The 17,186-nt window shown below is 34.2% G+C and overlaps 1 protein-coding gene across 10 annotated transcripts in view; it reads left to right on the forward strand.

The window, feature by feature from the left end:
• The window catches only part of KTN1 (kinectin 1), a 107,997-nt gene that overhangs the window by 64,648 nt on the left and 26,163 nt on the right, over positions 1-17,186 (forward strand). For 6 of the 10 annotated variants that reach the window (XM_077768490.1, XM_077768471.1, XM_077768496.1 and 3 more), the window contains 13 exons: positions 5,249-5,283; positions 5,703-5,793; positions 6,447-6,515; positions 7,129-7,166; positions 7,867-7,957; positions 8,108-8,176; positions 9,465-9,502; positions 10,456-10,546; positions 10,623-10,691; positions 11,136-11,173; positions 13,520-13,610; positions 15,792-15,860; positions 17,124-17,161. In XM_077768490.1, coding sequence (XP_077624616.1) covers positions 5,249-5,283; positions 5,703-5,793; positions 6,447-6,515; positions 7,129-7,166; positions 7,867-7,957; positions 8,108-8,176; positions 9,465-9,502; positions 10,456-10,546; positions 10,623-10,691; positions 11,136-11,173; positions 13,520-13,610; positions 15,792-15,860; positions 17,124-17,161 — 827 coding nt within the window. The remainder of the gene's footprint in view (positions 1-5,248; positions 5,284-5,702; positions 5,794-6,446; positions 6,516-7,128; positions 7,167-7,866; positions 7,958-8,107; positions 8,177-9,464; positions 9,503-10,455; positions 10,547-10,622; positions 10,692-11,135; positions 11,174-13,519; positions 13,611-15,791; positions 15,861-17,123; positions 17,162-17,186) is intronic. The other 4 variants (XM_077768483.1, XM_077768513.1, XM_077768509.1 and 1 more) reach the window with 1 other exon arrangement.

Here is a 17,186-nt window from a genome sequence, read left to right on the forward strand (position 1 = left end):
ATATTTTTTAGCAAGCTATCAAAACTGTACAGCGGTCTGAGTAATAAGCATGGCTCCATAAACAAGAGCCCCAGGCAATGTCCGTTCTGTGGCCTTTTCTAAGAGTTGCCATCAGACTTTTCTCATACACAACTCTTCAAATTCCAGTGTTAAAAATATTTTAGAAACTCTTGTTATTAGATGACACATTAAAATAGAAATGAATGTTGCTCTAATACTGTTAATAGTATTAGAAATTGCAGTTATTGCAAATGATAGCACTTCGTTTCACAGATGCATGCTTTCTGTTGTATTTTAAAATTCACATTATACATAAGTACTGAATTGGTGTAGCTACTAAGCTGTGCCAAATACTGTGGAAGTATTTTGTTAACATCTGTTTACTTTTCAAGAAGTAATCTACTTTTCTTCTCCCTCTCTTGAATATGATAGTAAGTGCCTTGCATAATCTTTATTACTTTGTATATGCTTTATCCTTGCAAACAAAAGACAGTAGAAGAGATAATGCTAAACTGATGAAATTTTTTTCTTAAATTATTGTCAAGTTGGTTTCCATATAACACCCAGTGCTCATCCCAACAAGTGCCCTCCTCCATGCCCATCAGCCCCCTTCCCCACTGTCCCACCCCCATAAGCCCTCAGTTTGTTCTCAGCATTCAAGAGTCTCTCATGGTTTGCCTCCTTCCCTATCCCCAACTATTTTTCCTGTTCTCCTCCCCCATGGTCCTCTGTTAAGTTCCCCTAATCCACCTATACGTGAAAACATATGGTGTCTGTCCTCTGCCTGACTTATGTCGCTCAGCATAACACCCTCAAAGTTCCATCCATGTTGCTCCAAATGGCCAGATTTCATTCTTTCTCATTGCCATGAAGTATTCCATTGTATAGATAAACCACATCTTCTTGATCCTTTCATCAGTTGATGGACATTTAGGCTCTTTCCATGATTTGGCTATTGTTGAAAGTGCTGCTATGAACATTGGGGTACATATGCAGTGCCCCTATGCATCAGCACTCCTGTATCCCTTGGGTAAATTCCTAGCAGTGCTAGTGCTGGGTCATGGGGGAGTTCTATTGTTAATTTTTTGAGGAACCTCCACCCTGTTTTTCAGAGGAGATGCACCATAAACTGATGATATTTAGTGCAGTGCAGGGACATGACTTCATGCCACTGTAATGCTAAAATAATATTGAAGGCTTATTCTTAAATCTCATTCTCATTTCCCTTTGTTGTGGCATAGTTTGTAAGAGATCGATTTCATCAAACGTAAGACTTTTCCCCCTCATAGTTTCTGCTTACAGTTTAGCTGCAACATTTAAAATTTTAGGAGCAACATAAAGATACTAGGTGTGAGATGCGATATTAATGACTTAGATTAGGTAAAATAAGATTGATAATTTTTGGTTGTATTAATTCTTACCCAGAAAAGCAGAATGTAAATTTTGGGTTGGTTATCAGAGATTCTGGGATACCTATTTCAATATATAAGTTTTAAATACTTTATAAAATTAACATCATAGGGGATAAAACAAATGTCTAGAAACAGATGAATCTGTCCTGAAATTCCAGTATTAAAGGTGTTGGTTATGCTTACTTATATTTAAACGGAAAACCTGAATCTTTAAAAATCTTTTAACTTTAAAATCTTTTAATCTTTTAATTCTATACTAAAAATGTATTCTCTCTCATTAGGTAAGAACAAAATCACTAGCCTCAAATTTTTCTTTTTCCTTAAAGATAATACAAAGACTTAAGAATTGCCATTCTAGGGGCGCCTGGGTGGCTTAGTCGGTTAGGCGTCCGACTTTCGCTTGGGTCATGATCTCGCGGTTCGTGGGTTCGGGCCCCGCGTCGGGCTCTGTGCTGCCTGCCAGCTCAGAGCCTGGAGCCTGTTTCGGTCTGTGACTCCCTCTCTCTCTGACCCTCCCCTGCTCACGCTGTCTCTCTCTCCTAGAAATAAAAAATAAAAAAAAATAAAAAAAAAAAGAATTGCCATTCTAATAGTTTACATAAAATTCCTCATAATATGTGAAAGTTAATATTAAAAAAAAAACTCCTCTAATTCCTACCTTAACTGAGTTACCCTTCCATCTACTGCTAAGGTTTGTATGTACTTTTAGATATTCTGTTAAAATGACAACTTTTAGCATGTGATAGATTTTGTTTCAACGAAGAATAGTTTTATGAAATTTAATCCAAGGAACAAAATTTTATAGCTACATTTGAAAAATTTATTTAACAGAATTTGATAGGTGGGAAAACTTAACTTTGTGGTACTAATTTAAGATTTTCTCTTTGGTAATTCTTAGAATTTTTCTTGTTCTTACAGCTCTGTTATTTAAAAATAGTTTAGAAAGCATGTAATTATGATAGGCATGTTTTGGTTGTAAGTGTAACTTAACTCTCATCTTGGCAGAATATAGAGCCATCTCTTTGGCTTTTTCTCTGTCCATTTTTATTGCAGTTGCTAGTGAAAGGAGAGATAAAAATTAGTATAATCTGAATTTCTTTCATTTCTGCCTTTCTTTAACCCCTTCCTACCCAGCAGTCAGAATTCCAAGTGACAGTTGAGAGATGAACAGTCTAGTATTTAAAAAAAAAAAAAAAAAAAAAAAAAAAAAAAAAAAAAAATTTCAGTCCTTTTGCTCTTTGGATTTTCATCCGGGAGGAAAAGATTGAGCTTATTGAAATAGGAACCAATAATGGTGCCTAGATGTTGTTTCTTCAGGTGTAGGAAGCAGAAAGACAACAAATATCAGGTAAGGTAACCTGTTTATACACTAAAGAAGGGAAGCCTCCGTTTAGATACCGGCCTTTGGATAGAGATAAAATAAATTAGTTACTAAGATCTCATTTATTCAGAATAAAATAAAACTTCTGGGGATGCAGGGTTCTGAGGTGCCCTTTTTTCTTTTGTTCGTTCTTTTTTAGCTCTTTTTAACAAAGGAGTAACATTTTCATTCTTATTCTAGTAGATTTTAAAGATCCAATGATCAGGATTAGAAAAAACCATAGGAGTAGGAAATTTTTTCTCTTTGCTCTGTTGCCTGGTTGTGTATTATTGCAAATAATTTATTATTGCATAAAATGTAGTTTTGGAGATCATCTAGAGAGAACAAAATTGGATTGGATTAGGCCAATTATGCATAAAATAAGGTTTGATAGATGCTAAGCTGGTCAGTTTTCTAGAATTGAGTATTTGATGAGCTCTTGACCAAGAGTACTTGTTACACTGTAACCTTGTTAAAGGAAATTGATTTCATTATATATATTTATGAATGGAGTCTATGCTGGATACTATCCTACATGCTGAGGCCATAGACATGAATGAGACTTGGTTCCTGCCCTCAAGAATGTGGCTTATTGTGGAGATAGATGTGTAACATGGAAAAGTATGATGAATAAAATTGTTGAACTGTGGTCTAAGTTTAGAGGAGGAGATAATGAATTCTATATGGAGGAGACTGAGGGTGAAGAGGCACCACAGAGAAGGGACAGCTAAACCTGATATTGAACAGATGGCCTTGAGTTTGCCCAACAGCTAAGGGGAAGTTCAGGCTGAGGGGGTACAGTGTGAAAAATCATGGCAGTGTATGACCAGACTGGTGTATTGAGAATGTATTGGCATGTTGTAGAAGTGCAAAGTATGAGGTGTAAGGAGTAGAGAAAGATTAGCTAGGGCCTAGTCATGCAGGACTTTGTATGCTGTGTAAGGACCATGAATGTGATCTAGCATGTTGGTAAACCCTTGAAGGGTATTACAAGGATGAAAATAACATCTTAGATCACTCTGGTAACAATGAAGTGTTTGAATTTGTGTGGGGGAGAAGTATGTAGGACTAAAGATACAATTCAATAAATGATTAAGGTGCAGATAATAGTGTTAAGTTTTTTTTTTCAGTTGAGATATAATTGACATATAACAAATTAGTGTCAGAGGTGTACAACATAATGACTTACATGTGTATAGAAAGTGAAATTATCACAACAATAAGTAGTTAATTATTAACATCCATCACCATGCATAGTTAGTTTTTGTTAAATCTTTATGTGAGATGGCATTCATCAAAAATAAAGATGGACAAAAACCTCATCTTGATGAAGGATTTATAAACTTACTATATGATTTATTTTCATAGTTTATAAACCTGACTTAATATACTTTTGACAGCTCCTATTTCTTTTCTAATGATGGGAAAATTTTCCCCATTGGGAAGTTCTGCCTGTACCCCTCACAAAATAATCCTTATAGACTACAGGCAGAGAAAAGGATTGTATGGTATTTTGATATCCAGATGAGCGAAGCTGAGAGCCTAACCTCAGGCTTTCAAGAAAAGGGGGTTAATTTTAGAAATATATAAGAAGTGGAGTCTTAGGACTTGGATTTAGCAATGGAAAAATTTATAGTATTTGTTAAAAATGGCTATAATAAAATTGGGGGAAAAGTAAGAAACTAGCAAAATTAGGAGAGTGCCAATAGGAATTGTGATGGGTAGAAAAAATATTCAAGGAAAATGACCCCCAAGCCTGTTTAGGTAGGCTGCTTAGCTGCCTGAAGGCTTGGGAATGCCAAGGGGGAAGGAAGCCCCTCTTCTGGGCACAAATTATAGCAGTGGGGACTTGTGTGTTTCTTAGAGATGCTAGAAGGACAGTGGTTAAAAGTGGAAGTCAATAATCATGTTTTAATGGTTTACAAAAATATATTCATGTGTTGCTTCTACAATTTACAGTCAGTTTTAAAACATTCTATATATTGTGTAAGTACAATCACATAATATCTGGATGTTAAAAATTCATTGATTTGTACAAAGGGTTTTTGCACTCGCACATATAAATGTTGTATCATAGTTTTTAAAAAGTCAAAAAAGTCAATTAGAAGAAAGAACAAAGCCTCTTTCCTGGCCTTCAAGGCTTTAGAGCTTTGAGTTTTTATATTTGAAGAATTGAATTGATACAGAAGAAGCAAATTCTCTTCTTATTCTTAAGATTTCCTTTTAAAGTAATTAAAAAATTAGGAGATACTAATTCCTTTTGCTAGCCCATATCATTCCTTATCTTTTTCTGTGTCTTTTTTGTAATGCTTTTCTGATTTAATGAGTTCTCTATTAGCAGTCTTCAAATGTGGATTGCCTTCCTAAATTTTGGATCTAATTAAAATTAAGTGATTTTCATAGAATTCTATTTCTAAACTACATCAAACTTGGTAAAATTAAACTTTTTTCTTTTTTTGGGTGATTTTTATCTTAGCCTAATAAAGATGTTGTGGAACAAATGGAAAAATGGTAAGAATTTAAACTTTTCTTTTTATATTTTAATGACTCATTTCTACCAAATTTGAGGTAACAGAATTACTAACTATATTAATGTAGATTAAAATCCTCTTTGTACTTGATAATGGAAGAACGTGATACGCTATTGATTAGTTTGATTTGGGCCTACATTAGGTTTGTGGTGTTATGTGTGGCAGTGATTTTTTTTTTTTTTTTTTTGTGGAGGCTAGCATGTAAGCATGTCTTCAACACGTTTTACTTATTGTTAAAGAAGCAGTACCCTTAGACCATGATCACAGATCCTCACAAAACTTTCTAGAATTAAGTTTATAAGGAATGATGGACACAGGAGTTGATTGATGTAAAATATTTAGCATTGATAGCATTTACATTGAAAAATAGTTAATTCATGTTTTAAATTTATAATTTAGCATTCAAGAAAAAGATGAGAAGTTGAAGACGGTGGAAGAATTACTTGAAACTGGACTTATTCAGGTGGCCACAAAAGAGGAAGAACTGAATGTAAAGCATTTTATAGATTTGTTTTCCTTGTGTGGGGTAGTCAGTGAACATGAAGGAGATTTACTATAATTTTAGATTCTCCCCCATAGCTTTCAAAACTTCATATTAGTTATCCACATCTTATGAATATATTTTTTTCATGAAATGTAACATTTTATTAGGAATACAAAAATGTGTAGTTGATTGTAGCATTCACTGTCCTAATGGAATAGATACTGTTTTTATGTTTTATATATGCTTCCCTACCACCACCCATGCCCAAATTGTAACCAAATGATAACTGGCAGACTTCATAAGTTCATGAAATAGTATTGGAGGCCAGGGAAAGGAGAGTCTACAGTTCTGTTTTGTGATTATCATTAGCCTTAACTAACAACAAAGATGTATTGGAGTTAAGGGAGAGAAATGACAAGTGGTATACAACATGCTCTTGAAGTTGTGGAAACATAAGCAGAAATACTTGTGGGGGTAAATGAATTAAAGATCCATTTGGCTATCTCTAGAAGAATTATAGACATGAGTGACAAGGAGATTTGTGAACCTTCCAGAGAGGGAAGGAAGCAGCTAAAGAAAAATGAGAAGCTAGGGTATTTTGAAAATAGCTGATTTTTTAGAAAGTTAAAGTATGTTGTGCTTATATGTCTTTGAAAAAGGCAATAAGAACAGAAAATTCATCTCTGGCGAAAGAAGTTCAAGACTTAAAGGCTAAACAGAATGATCAGGTAATGTATTCAGTAGAGCCTGCAACTGTTCTCTTTTAAACAATGGAAAACTTCTTAGGTTCAAATAGAGCAAATCTGTTGTTAATCCTCCCTTCACCAAGGTGGAATTTGTCAAAGTTTTCATCTGAATGATTAGTGACTTAATTCAGTACTAGAAGCTGCATTTTATTGAATGCTGACTTGTATGCCAGGCACTGGGTAGAGTATTCTAGATAGGATACCATTGCTGCTTACTACAGCAGTAAAAGGTTTTGAGTGTACAAGTATAACACAAGACTCTAAAAAGCAGTAGAGGAAGCTCTCTGAAATTGGGCAATTTCCTAGTTGGTTTACCTTTTCATCTGATTAGAATTATTAGATGAATAATTGTAGCATGTTGATTTTTCTTTTGGTCTACACTTAACTGTAAATAGCGTTGAAGCTACTTACTTTCAGAGTGCTTTTCATTTTTGTTATTATGACATTTAAAAAAATCTAGAAAGAATTAATTCTTGGGTTTACTTTTCTCATTTGGATTTGGTATAGTGGAAAATATAAGGATAATATACTTTTCTATTTCTGAATTCATTTATATCTTGAGCAGAGTACTAAGTAGATACCCTCCTATTTCCAGGTTTCTTTTGCATCTCTAGTTGAAGAACTTAAGAAAGTGTAAGTGATGGCCTTTTTAAACTGGTCTTTTCTCTTTTGGTCCATTTTCTTAGTGCTCATAAATCTTGTTTTATTTTGCAATTGAGACAGTTGATGTATGTTAATAGTTTAACCTTCCACTCTAGAATTTTTTGCTGGTGGATTAAGAGAATTTAGCTGTGCTTTCTTGGGGCACCGTGATTGCTAAAACCTCTATTTCTGTAATTGATTCCACTTATTTTCTAAACTTCTGCCATCAAATTGCTAATTTTTGGTTACTGCTGTAAGAACTGTTTTAAAAGAAAACTGGTTATATTGGATAGAGAGATCCTGTACCCTCTTGAGGTACCTGTAAGTTTGATGCCACTGTGTAGAAGTTCTGCCACTGCTTTCAGAACTCTGGAAGCCAATATTGTTGAGCGGAACTTGATTCTCCCTAGTGTTCCTCAGGACACTCTTAACATTCCCTATGTTCTTTCAGAGCATGTCACCTGCTTCTCTTTGTGTTTATCGGCTCCAACCATCTGGTATATACTGACTAATATTCATTTAGGAGGATTTTTAAGTATTTTTTTTTCCCCTTCTTCAAGATACGTTGCTATCTTTCTTAAAATGGGAAGAGTTGATATGGATGGCCCTAGTCATGATTGGTGCTATTTTTATGTCTTGGTGGGTCTTGATGATTTCTACTAAAGTCTAATACTGCATTTCTTCTTCTAAGGATCCATGAAAAGGATGGAAAGATCAAGTCTGTGGAAGAGCTTCTGGAAGCAGAAATTCTCAAAGTTGCTAATAAGGAGAAAACTATTCAGGTATTGGGAGAGAGAAAATTGTGTGTTTTGTATTTTTGTTTATCAACTTTAGTGAATATCATTTAACTTCATGTGTTTGTCTGTACATTGCATTTTATGTCAATTTCTATGTTTCCATTGTCCAATCCTGTCTGTTTTGTCATTGTCAAGGATTTGAAACAGGAAATAGAGGCTCTAAAAGAAGAAATAGGAAATACCCAGCTTGAAAAGGCTCAACAGGTAAAAATCTCAGAGCCATAGCATGACAGATTTCTTAGTGTATGTGTATTTATGAACTATTTGGTTTTTTTTCTTGTTCCTCAGAAAAAAACTTTCAGTAGTGTGTTGTAAGTATTTTGGGTTATGTGCTTTTTATTTTTTGCCTGATTTGAGAAAGTGTTGTTGATATCAATGTATTTTTTAACTCTTAAAGATTCTTTTCTAGAACATTTTGTGTATTAATGTTTCATTTTGGTTTGCCAACTTAAATACAAAGCAGTTTGGCAAATCTTTTTTAACCTTTTTTTTTTTTTAAATTGCATGGATTAAAATGTTTTGTTAAAGAATATTGCTCAACCTTTGCCTGTAGAACCAAGTAAAACTTCACTGGGGGATTTCAGAGGTTGCTTGGGATTACTGGACATATATGGGTTTTGGTGAATTTAATCTGACAAGGCTTCATTGAAAACATGGGGAGATTGTGTGGAAGAGATGATTCATTACTCATCCAAGAATTATTCAACAATATTTCCTGAATTCCTCCTACTTGTGAAAGCACTGTGTTATTGATTGAAAATAATGTCTTGAACAAAACAGGGTATGATGAAAATATCAGTTCTTTAATATAGATTGGGCCATTAGGAAGGTCTCTTGAGGAACTGACATCTAAGCCAAAATCAGAAGGGACAATAAGAAGAGCGTAGGGGATAAAAAGTGCTATTGAACTGTTGTGTATGATGAAGAAAGCAGGACAAAGTAGTGTTGAGTAGTTGTCCTTGAAGACTGGGAAGGAGAAGAGCTCTGATATGGTAGGGAGGTATATGTATAGTTAATACTCTAATTTTCACAACTTGAGAATGAACACATTCAGACTTACTGTTCATATTTTTATTTTGTTACTCTTACTGTCATTGGAATCAAGAGAAGGCAAAATCAAAACACATCTTATTTTGGCTTGAATAATTCATCTAGGATTTTTTTTTAATGTATGTTTGTTTGTTTGTTTATTTATTTATTTAGAGCCTGTGAGCAGGGGAGGGGCAGAGAGGGCGGGAGAGAATCCCAAGTAGGCTCTGCACTGTCAGCACAGAGCCTGAAGCAGGGCTTGATCTCATGAACCATGAGATCACTACCTGAGCTGAAATCAAGAGTTGGATACTTAACTTACTGAGCCACCCAGGCGTAGCTCAGCTAGGACCTTTGTAATTTGAAGTGTATATACTCTTTAAAGTTTATCATCAGGCTTAAGGTAAACTGAAAGGATTATAAATTGCTTTTTTTTCTGAAAGCTTTTTTCTTTGTATTTCAGTTATCTATCACTTCTCAAATTCAGGAGTTTCAGAACTTGTAAGTACCATTTCTCTCATTTCCCTTCAATATCTCTTTCCACAAGTTAAATACAAGTATATACAAATCAAATATAAATTAAATGCAATTATAATGAAAATCATAGCTTCTTTTTATTTAATTTCAAGTAATGTTTTTAGGAATATGAAGTAATATCTCAAAAAGGTCTCATGGTCTTAACGTTTTCCATTGGGATTTAACTTACAGGTTTTTTGATGGGAATGGGGAGGGAGTGGAATGTCTTATTTTTCATAAATTATAATCTGAATATGACCTCAAACTGAGATGTTGCTCTTTGCCCATTTTAATAGCCACTATGAAACTTGCTATATAATTCATAGCCACACCAGTGGTAATAAGCTGTCTAATTTTGCTGGTATTGTCTTAAACAGACATCCCATCTTATGAGATGAGAGTAGGGCTATGCTAATTTATTCAAGATCTGGATCTGCAGTGATAGATGGAACCCCTTCCTTCCTTCCTTCCTTCCTTCCTTCCTTCCTTCCTTCCTTCCTTCCTCTTCCTTACTTCCTCCCTCCCTTCCTTCCTTCCTTTCATTTGTTTTTGAGAGACAGAGTGTAAGTAGGGGAGGAGTACAGAGAGAGGAAGACACAGAATCTGAAGCAGGCTCCAGGCTCTGAGCTGTGAGCACAGAGCCAGATGTGAGGGTTGAACCCAGGGATTGTGAGATCACGACCTAAGCTGAAGTTGGACACTTAACCAACTGAGCCACCCAGGCGCCCCTGGAACTTCTTTCTTTAATTGTCCTATACTTCTTAACTTAGTATCTGCAAAATTATGTTGGCCTGTATACTTAAAATATTTATTTTTTAGTTTATTTTATATCGTCTTGGTCTGTAAATACAACCTAAAATCTACTTTTACAGTCTCCAGTAATTTTTGTTTGTATAGTCCTATAACATTTTCATTGATGCTTCTTAACTTATTGTCAGATTAAAAGGAAAGGAGGAACAGATGAATACCATGAAGATTGTTTTAGAAGAGCAAGAGAAAGACCTAGCCAATAGAGCAAAATGGTTACAGGTGAGAAGTCAAAAACAAAAGTAAACACTTTTTTTATACTTGAATATCATTTCAGTTCATACCAATTCTTTTTCAGGATCTTCAAGAAGAAAATGAATCTTTAAAAGCTCATGTTCAGGAGATGGCACAACATAACTTGAAAGAGGTATAGTATAAACAGATTACTAGCATGTGACATAAAAAGTGAGAAATCTTTTTTACTGCACTAGAAAATAAATTGAGTTTCTTTGCCAGAAAAATTAGTTTATCATATTTTGTTGTTGCTTGATAGAATAAATTAAATTTTATCTGTGTCAAGTCTTTTCTGTCTGATTTGTCAACGTAAGCTTAAAAGCATTACCTATCCGTTTTCTGATCGACCCTTGAACTCGTACTTCGGTATATGTTTTTAGTTGGTATATTAATTTGTAATCCTTGAAGAGATGGATATTAAAAATGGAGTTAAAGTTCATTCTGTCTTTGTTTTATAAATAGCCTAATTATAACATTTAATTATGTTTTTATTTTTTTGGTGGGTGATTATATGTGTGTGTATTAGTAGTACCTGATCTTTTAATGTTAGAATTAAAAATGTGAATCTATTTCTTAGGCATGTTCTGCATCACGATTTGAAGAACTTGAGACTGTGTAAGTATAATTTTAGCCAGCATTTTTTTATTTTAATGTTTTTTTATTTATTTCTAGGAGAGATTGAGAGACAGTGTGAACAGGGGAGGGTCAGAGAGAGAGGGAGTCACAGACTCTGAAACAGGCTCCAGGCTCTGGGCTGGCAGTCAGCACAGAGCCCGACACGGGGCTCGAACCCACGAACCGCGAGATCATGACCTAAGCGAAAGTCGGACACTTAACCGACTAAGCCATCCAGGCGCCCCTAGCCAGCATTTTAAAAGAAGAACTTCTCATTATTTTCCAGAAAGTATTTGAATATTATATTGAGTTCCTTTTAAGTCATTTCTTGTTAAATTAGGAATTACGGCCCAGAGGCAAAATAGTAGAGTCTCTGGTATAATAAAAAAGAGGCCATTATGTGTGCTTTCAGATACCTGGAGACTTAATCCTTTCTCAGCCCTTCAAACCCATTTTCTGACACCTTCTTAATGGTAATACAGACTGGTTTTATTTAAGGTGTTTTTTTTTTTTTTTAAAAAACAAAGTATGCAGTTATTCTAAAGACAGGTTAGATTTATTTCAAATTGAAATCATTGTAGTATTTGAAAATATAACAGCTCTGAATCAACCAGAAGATAATCTTAGTAACGGTCTTGAAGATGATTGAATCTTTCTAAAAAAGGTTCTTTCTAAAAAAACTTGCTTATTGAAGAGAATAGTATCTGTTATCATATCAGTTATGCTGTGCTGAATACAAAAATATTAAATCTGATCACCAGTCTTTATAGATATTCATGCTAAAAAATTTTTATAAAGTCTTCCTCTTAAGCTAAATCAGTCTACATTGGTGACAAAGATATCTGGACTTCATCTTTTTGACATGCTATAAAATTACTTGTAAGAGATTTTGCTTTGATGTGATGCCATCAGTCTCTTTTGATGTTTAAGAAGAGGCACTTTGAAACTGTGTCTTTAAAAGTAAGGTTTTGAGGATATTAGGTCATTGTCTTTATGAAGACAAAGGAGAGGTCTCTTCTTGACACTAGAATTCTTATTTGTGTAATGTAGTTGTTTATCTTGGGGGCATTGTGTAGGTGCTTTTGTTTCATTTGCTAATAGAAAGCTTGGAGACACATTTCTGGCCCATTTGTAATAGGTATTTAGGTCATTAAAGTAATGTGTTTTAAGATTTATTGCTACATCACATTTTTCTTTTTTTAATAGAATTTGGTGGGGGGAGCAATTTAGGTTTACACAAAAAATGGAGGGAAAAGTACAAAGTTCCTGTATATCCCCTACCCCCATTCCATTTCTCTTATTTATTAAATCTTGCGTTAGTGTGGTATGTTTGTTAGAATTGATAAACCAGTGTTGACATATTGTTATTTACTAAAGTCCGTAGTTTCCCTTAGGTTTCACTCTTTGTGTTGTATGTTCTGTGGGTTTTGAGAAATGTATAATGACATGCATCCATCATTACAGTATCATACAAAATAGTTTCACTGTCTAAAAATCTCTTGGCTCTACTTGTTCTTCCTTCCTTCCTCTAACCCCCAATCTTTGGCTACCACTGATCTCCATAATTACTTTCTCCATAATTTTGCCTTTTCCAGAATGTCATATAGTTGGAATCATACAGAATGTAGCCTTTCAGAATGGATTTTTTCAGTTAGCAGTATGTATTTAAGTTTTGCTGGGGGTTTTCCCCCTGACTTTTAATCCTGTTCTTCATGTGTGCTCTTTTGTCATTTTTTGTGTAGACTTATAAACATCTTGAAATTCTTTCTACATTAAGGTGGGATAAAAATAACGTTCAATTCAACAAATATTTGAGAGCATGTTTTGTACCCTCTGGCATTGGGAATCCTGAAATGGCCAAGATGGGTTCCTGCCCTGAGGAAATGAACAGATCATTTTAATAGCGTTAAGTGCTATAATTGAGGTCTGTTGCTTAGGGCGACAATTGGGATTCACTCTAGAATAGAGTAAGATTTATATCTATGTTGGGTAAGGGAGAACCAGATTAAATTATACATAGCGTCTCTTCACAAAGCCTTGAGTATATTGTAAGTTCCCAGGTCAACTAATTATGGCTTTATTTTTTTTATTTTAGATTTTTTTCTCCTAGATAAAGCCATACTTAAGAAATGTTAACTATGGAATAAATTCTAACAGTTTTATGATGTACTTTGAGTTGAGTGATTCTGGAAATAATATCTTTTAAAACAAATTTATAAGTTGGTGTAATATGGGGAGAAAGAGCTGTTAGACATTGTTTTTGCTATCTTTCTTTTTACAGATGATATTGAAGTCTGTCCTTTTTTATGTGTGTAACTGAATATAAGATCTTTGTAAAAATTCTAGGTTGAAAGAAAAGGAAAATGAAATGAAGAGAATAGAAACCATACTAAAAGAGAGGGAGAGTGATCTTTCTAGCAAAACAAAGCTGTTACAGGTGAATATATTTAATTAAAATGAATTATTTTGTGACGTGTTGTCTTTGCAGGTTTTAAACAATTTTAACTACACAAAAAATAGGATAGAGACTCTTGTTTCCCAGGCAGATACTGGGTCTCATTCCTAAGAAAACTGTCAATTATTTGTGTACCTTTTGAGAAAGTTCCCATGCATAAAATATATGTGTAGGTGTGTACTTGTTTTTTTGAATACACTATATTTAACCATACACATGTTTGTATCTGGCTTTTCTTGCTCATTTGTTTTTGAAACCTTTTTATGTAGGCACGTTTCTGTCTTCATCTTTTTTTTAATGTTTATTTTTGAGAGACGGAGTGCGAGTTGGGGAGGGAGGTGGTAGCGGGGATCCAAAGAGGGCTCCGTGCTGACAGCAGAGAGCCCAGTGAGATCATGACCTAAGCGGAAGTTGGATGCTTAAGCTTAACCGACTCAGGCACCCCTCTGTCTTCAACTTTTAATGGCTTCATGGTATTCTCTTGTATCATCATTTATATAACCAATCCTGATTTACAGATACCTAGATTATTTAGAGTTGTGTTCCATATTGGAACAGTGAATATCCTTGTACACACATTTTTAATACTTTTGCTAGTATATCTGTATTTAAAATTCCAGGAAGTGAAATTTTGGGTCAAAGGTTTATGCAGTTTCTTTTTTCTATTTGAAAGAGTTAGTTAAAATTGAAAATCTGTATATATCTCTTCATCTTCTTGTAGTTAATATTGAACGTACTTACAGAACATTGATTTGAAATGATAGCAGTTTTTAGACGTCTACATTGTCCATCTGTGCTTGCTCACATTTCATGCTCCAAGTGTTCTGTTAAATTCTCTCTCCCAAGTGGATTCATTTTTAATTTTGTTAGATAATGCTTAGTCGCCCTCCAAAAATGTTTTTACAAATTTATACCAATAGAGGGCCATTTCCTTTTCATCTTCTCCCAACATTGACAGAGATGAAAACATTTGATACTATGCTTGAAATATGATGGGATATTTTAATTTGCATTTGATTGTGAGAGAGGGTAAGTACTCTTCATTTGTCTATTAAGGGGCCTTCAATTTTTCTTACATTTTTCCTCTAGGTCGACTTCTTCTTATCAATTTATATCATTTTTTTTACTTAATAAGGGAAATTATTAGCCTTTTGTCATATGAGAAGTGATTTGTTTTCTTAAAGTTTTATTTTTATTTCATTTGTATTTCCCCTCCCTTCTGGAATTTTAAAACTTTTATGTACTCAAATATAAGTAATTTCCTGAGTGTTGTCTTGTAATGAAAGGTATCTCTCATTCTGTGATCATAAAAATATTTTCACATGTTTTGATATGTTTATAATTTACTTTTTTGTTTGATGTTTTATTCATCTGTAATTTTGGTAAGTTATGAAATAACACTTCGACCTGGAAAAAAATGCTAGTCATATTATTAAATAATCATTATACTTTACTGCAGTGGTTCTGCTCCCCGGGGGATACTTAGCAATATCTGGAGACTTTGGTTGTCCCAGCAGGTGGAGAGCTGCTACTGCATATAGTGAATGGAGGCCATGGATACTGCTAAGCATCCTACAGTGTACAGGATAGTCCTGTCAGCAGAGAAATAGCCAGCCCAAAATGTCACTAGAACTTGCCCTACTGATCTGAAATGTCACCGTATACTAAATTCTTATAGGTATTTGGATCTGTTTCTAGATCCTGTTTTCTTCCAGTGAGACCTGCCCAGTCCCAGATTGGTACTGAATAACTTAATTATTCTAATCTCCCACTGTGTTTTATTTATTTTTAAAACTTTTTTTTTTTGAATGTTTGTTTATTTTTGAGAGACAGAGTGTGAGCAGGAGAGGAGCAGAGAAAGAGGGGGACACGGAATCTGAAGCAGGCTCCAGGCTGTGAGCTGTCAGCACAGAGCCAATGTGGGGCTCGAACCCACAAAACATGAGATCATGACCTGAGCTGAAGTCAGACGCTTAACCGACTGAGCCACCCAGGCGCCCCTAATCTTCCACTGTGTTTTAATATAGGGCTTATTTAAACTTTTAAAATTCTCTCTTAAAAAAATTATTATTTTAGAATTTTTCTGGCTTGTATGTTTCAAAAGTTTATATGCAAAATAAAAATCTCTGCACAGGTATTCATGTTTACATTTTTTAAAAATAGGAAGTACAGGATGAAAACAAATTGTACAAATCTGAAATCGAGTACCTTAAGCAACAGAACTACCAACAGGTAGGTCCTGTTACATGGCTTGCCTTTCATTTATGTAGTAAAAAGTTACATAATCCATGACTGTCTATAAGTGTTCTTACCATTATGCGTTTTTATGGAGAATAAAATATGTTGTTTATATATCAAACTTATTTAAAAAATTTTGCTATGCCATATCCACAATAATATAGAATTTATAAGGTATACACAAATAATATTACTATCAATATTTCAGCTCTGTTACATACCTGTGTGTGTTTTCATATCCTCCAGAATGCTCTTCTTAGCAAGTCAGTTGAAATTCTATAATGGTTAAATGTGGGTGTATACCGTTTTCCCTTTCTCCCAGTAAAAATACAAGTAATTGGAGAGAAACTGGGAAATGTGTAATATTATCAGTGGTAGTTTACCACTTTTTAAAATGCTTTTTCAGGTATAATTCTGCCTGGTAAAAAATAAAATAGAAATATATATATATATTTTTTTTATATTTTTATTTATTTCTAGGAGAGAGAGAGAGACAGCGTGAGCAGGGGAGGGTCAGAGAGAGAGGGAGTCACAGACTGAAACAGGCTCCAGGCTCTGAGCTGGCAGTCAGCACAGAGCCCGATGCGGGGCTCGAACCTGCGAACCGCGAGATCATGACCTAAGTGAAAGTCGGACGCTCAACCGACTAAGCCCCCCAGGCGCCCCCCTTTTTTTTTTTTTTTTTCAAAGATGTTACCAACATAGCCTTTTAATTATTTTCTGAATGTATATAAACTAGAAAGTATTATGAAGGAGAAAAGAATTTGTCCCTCTTAAGCAAGGAGGTTATAGTATAGTAGTTCAGTTTGAAAGATTATAATCATTAAGGAATGATTATACCCTGTGTTGTGTACTTTTACAGAGTATGCAAAATTAACTTTCTGTTATGCAAGTTAACTTTTCTTAGTTTTTCTTTTCACTTCATTTATGTTATTTTGACTTTTAGAAGCTTAATATAGTCCAACATGAACTGTAAAGGAGGAAAATTTAATGTGTTAACTCAGTGCTTTGCACATGGGAGGAAGTTGATAAATACTTGTTAAGTGAAGAATTTAAGTATGTAGTGACAGTGAAGATTTGATTTAGTACTCAGTACATTTTATAAATGTATACATATTTTAAAATTACTTGGTGACAGGCATACAGAATATATAGTATTTTTACCTTTGTTGCCTTAAATTATGTCTGAGAAGAGTTTAATTTTTTGTAGTCTTCTAGAAAGCTTTGCTTTGAAATAACATTTAACTCTTTTAATAGGCATCATCTTTTCCCCCACATGAAGAACTACTAAAAGTGTAAGTAATAATTTTGATTCACATT

The sequence above is a fragment of the Crocuta crocuta genome, unplaced genomic scaffold (assembly GCF_008692635.1).
Source record: "Crocuta crocuta isolate KB4526 unplaced genomic scaffold, BGI_CrCroc_1.0 scaffold10, whole genome shotgun sequence".
NCBI lineage: Eukaryota > Metazoa > Chordata > Mammalia > Carnivora > Hyaenidae > Crocuta > Crocuta crocuta.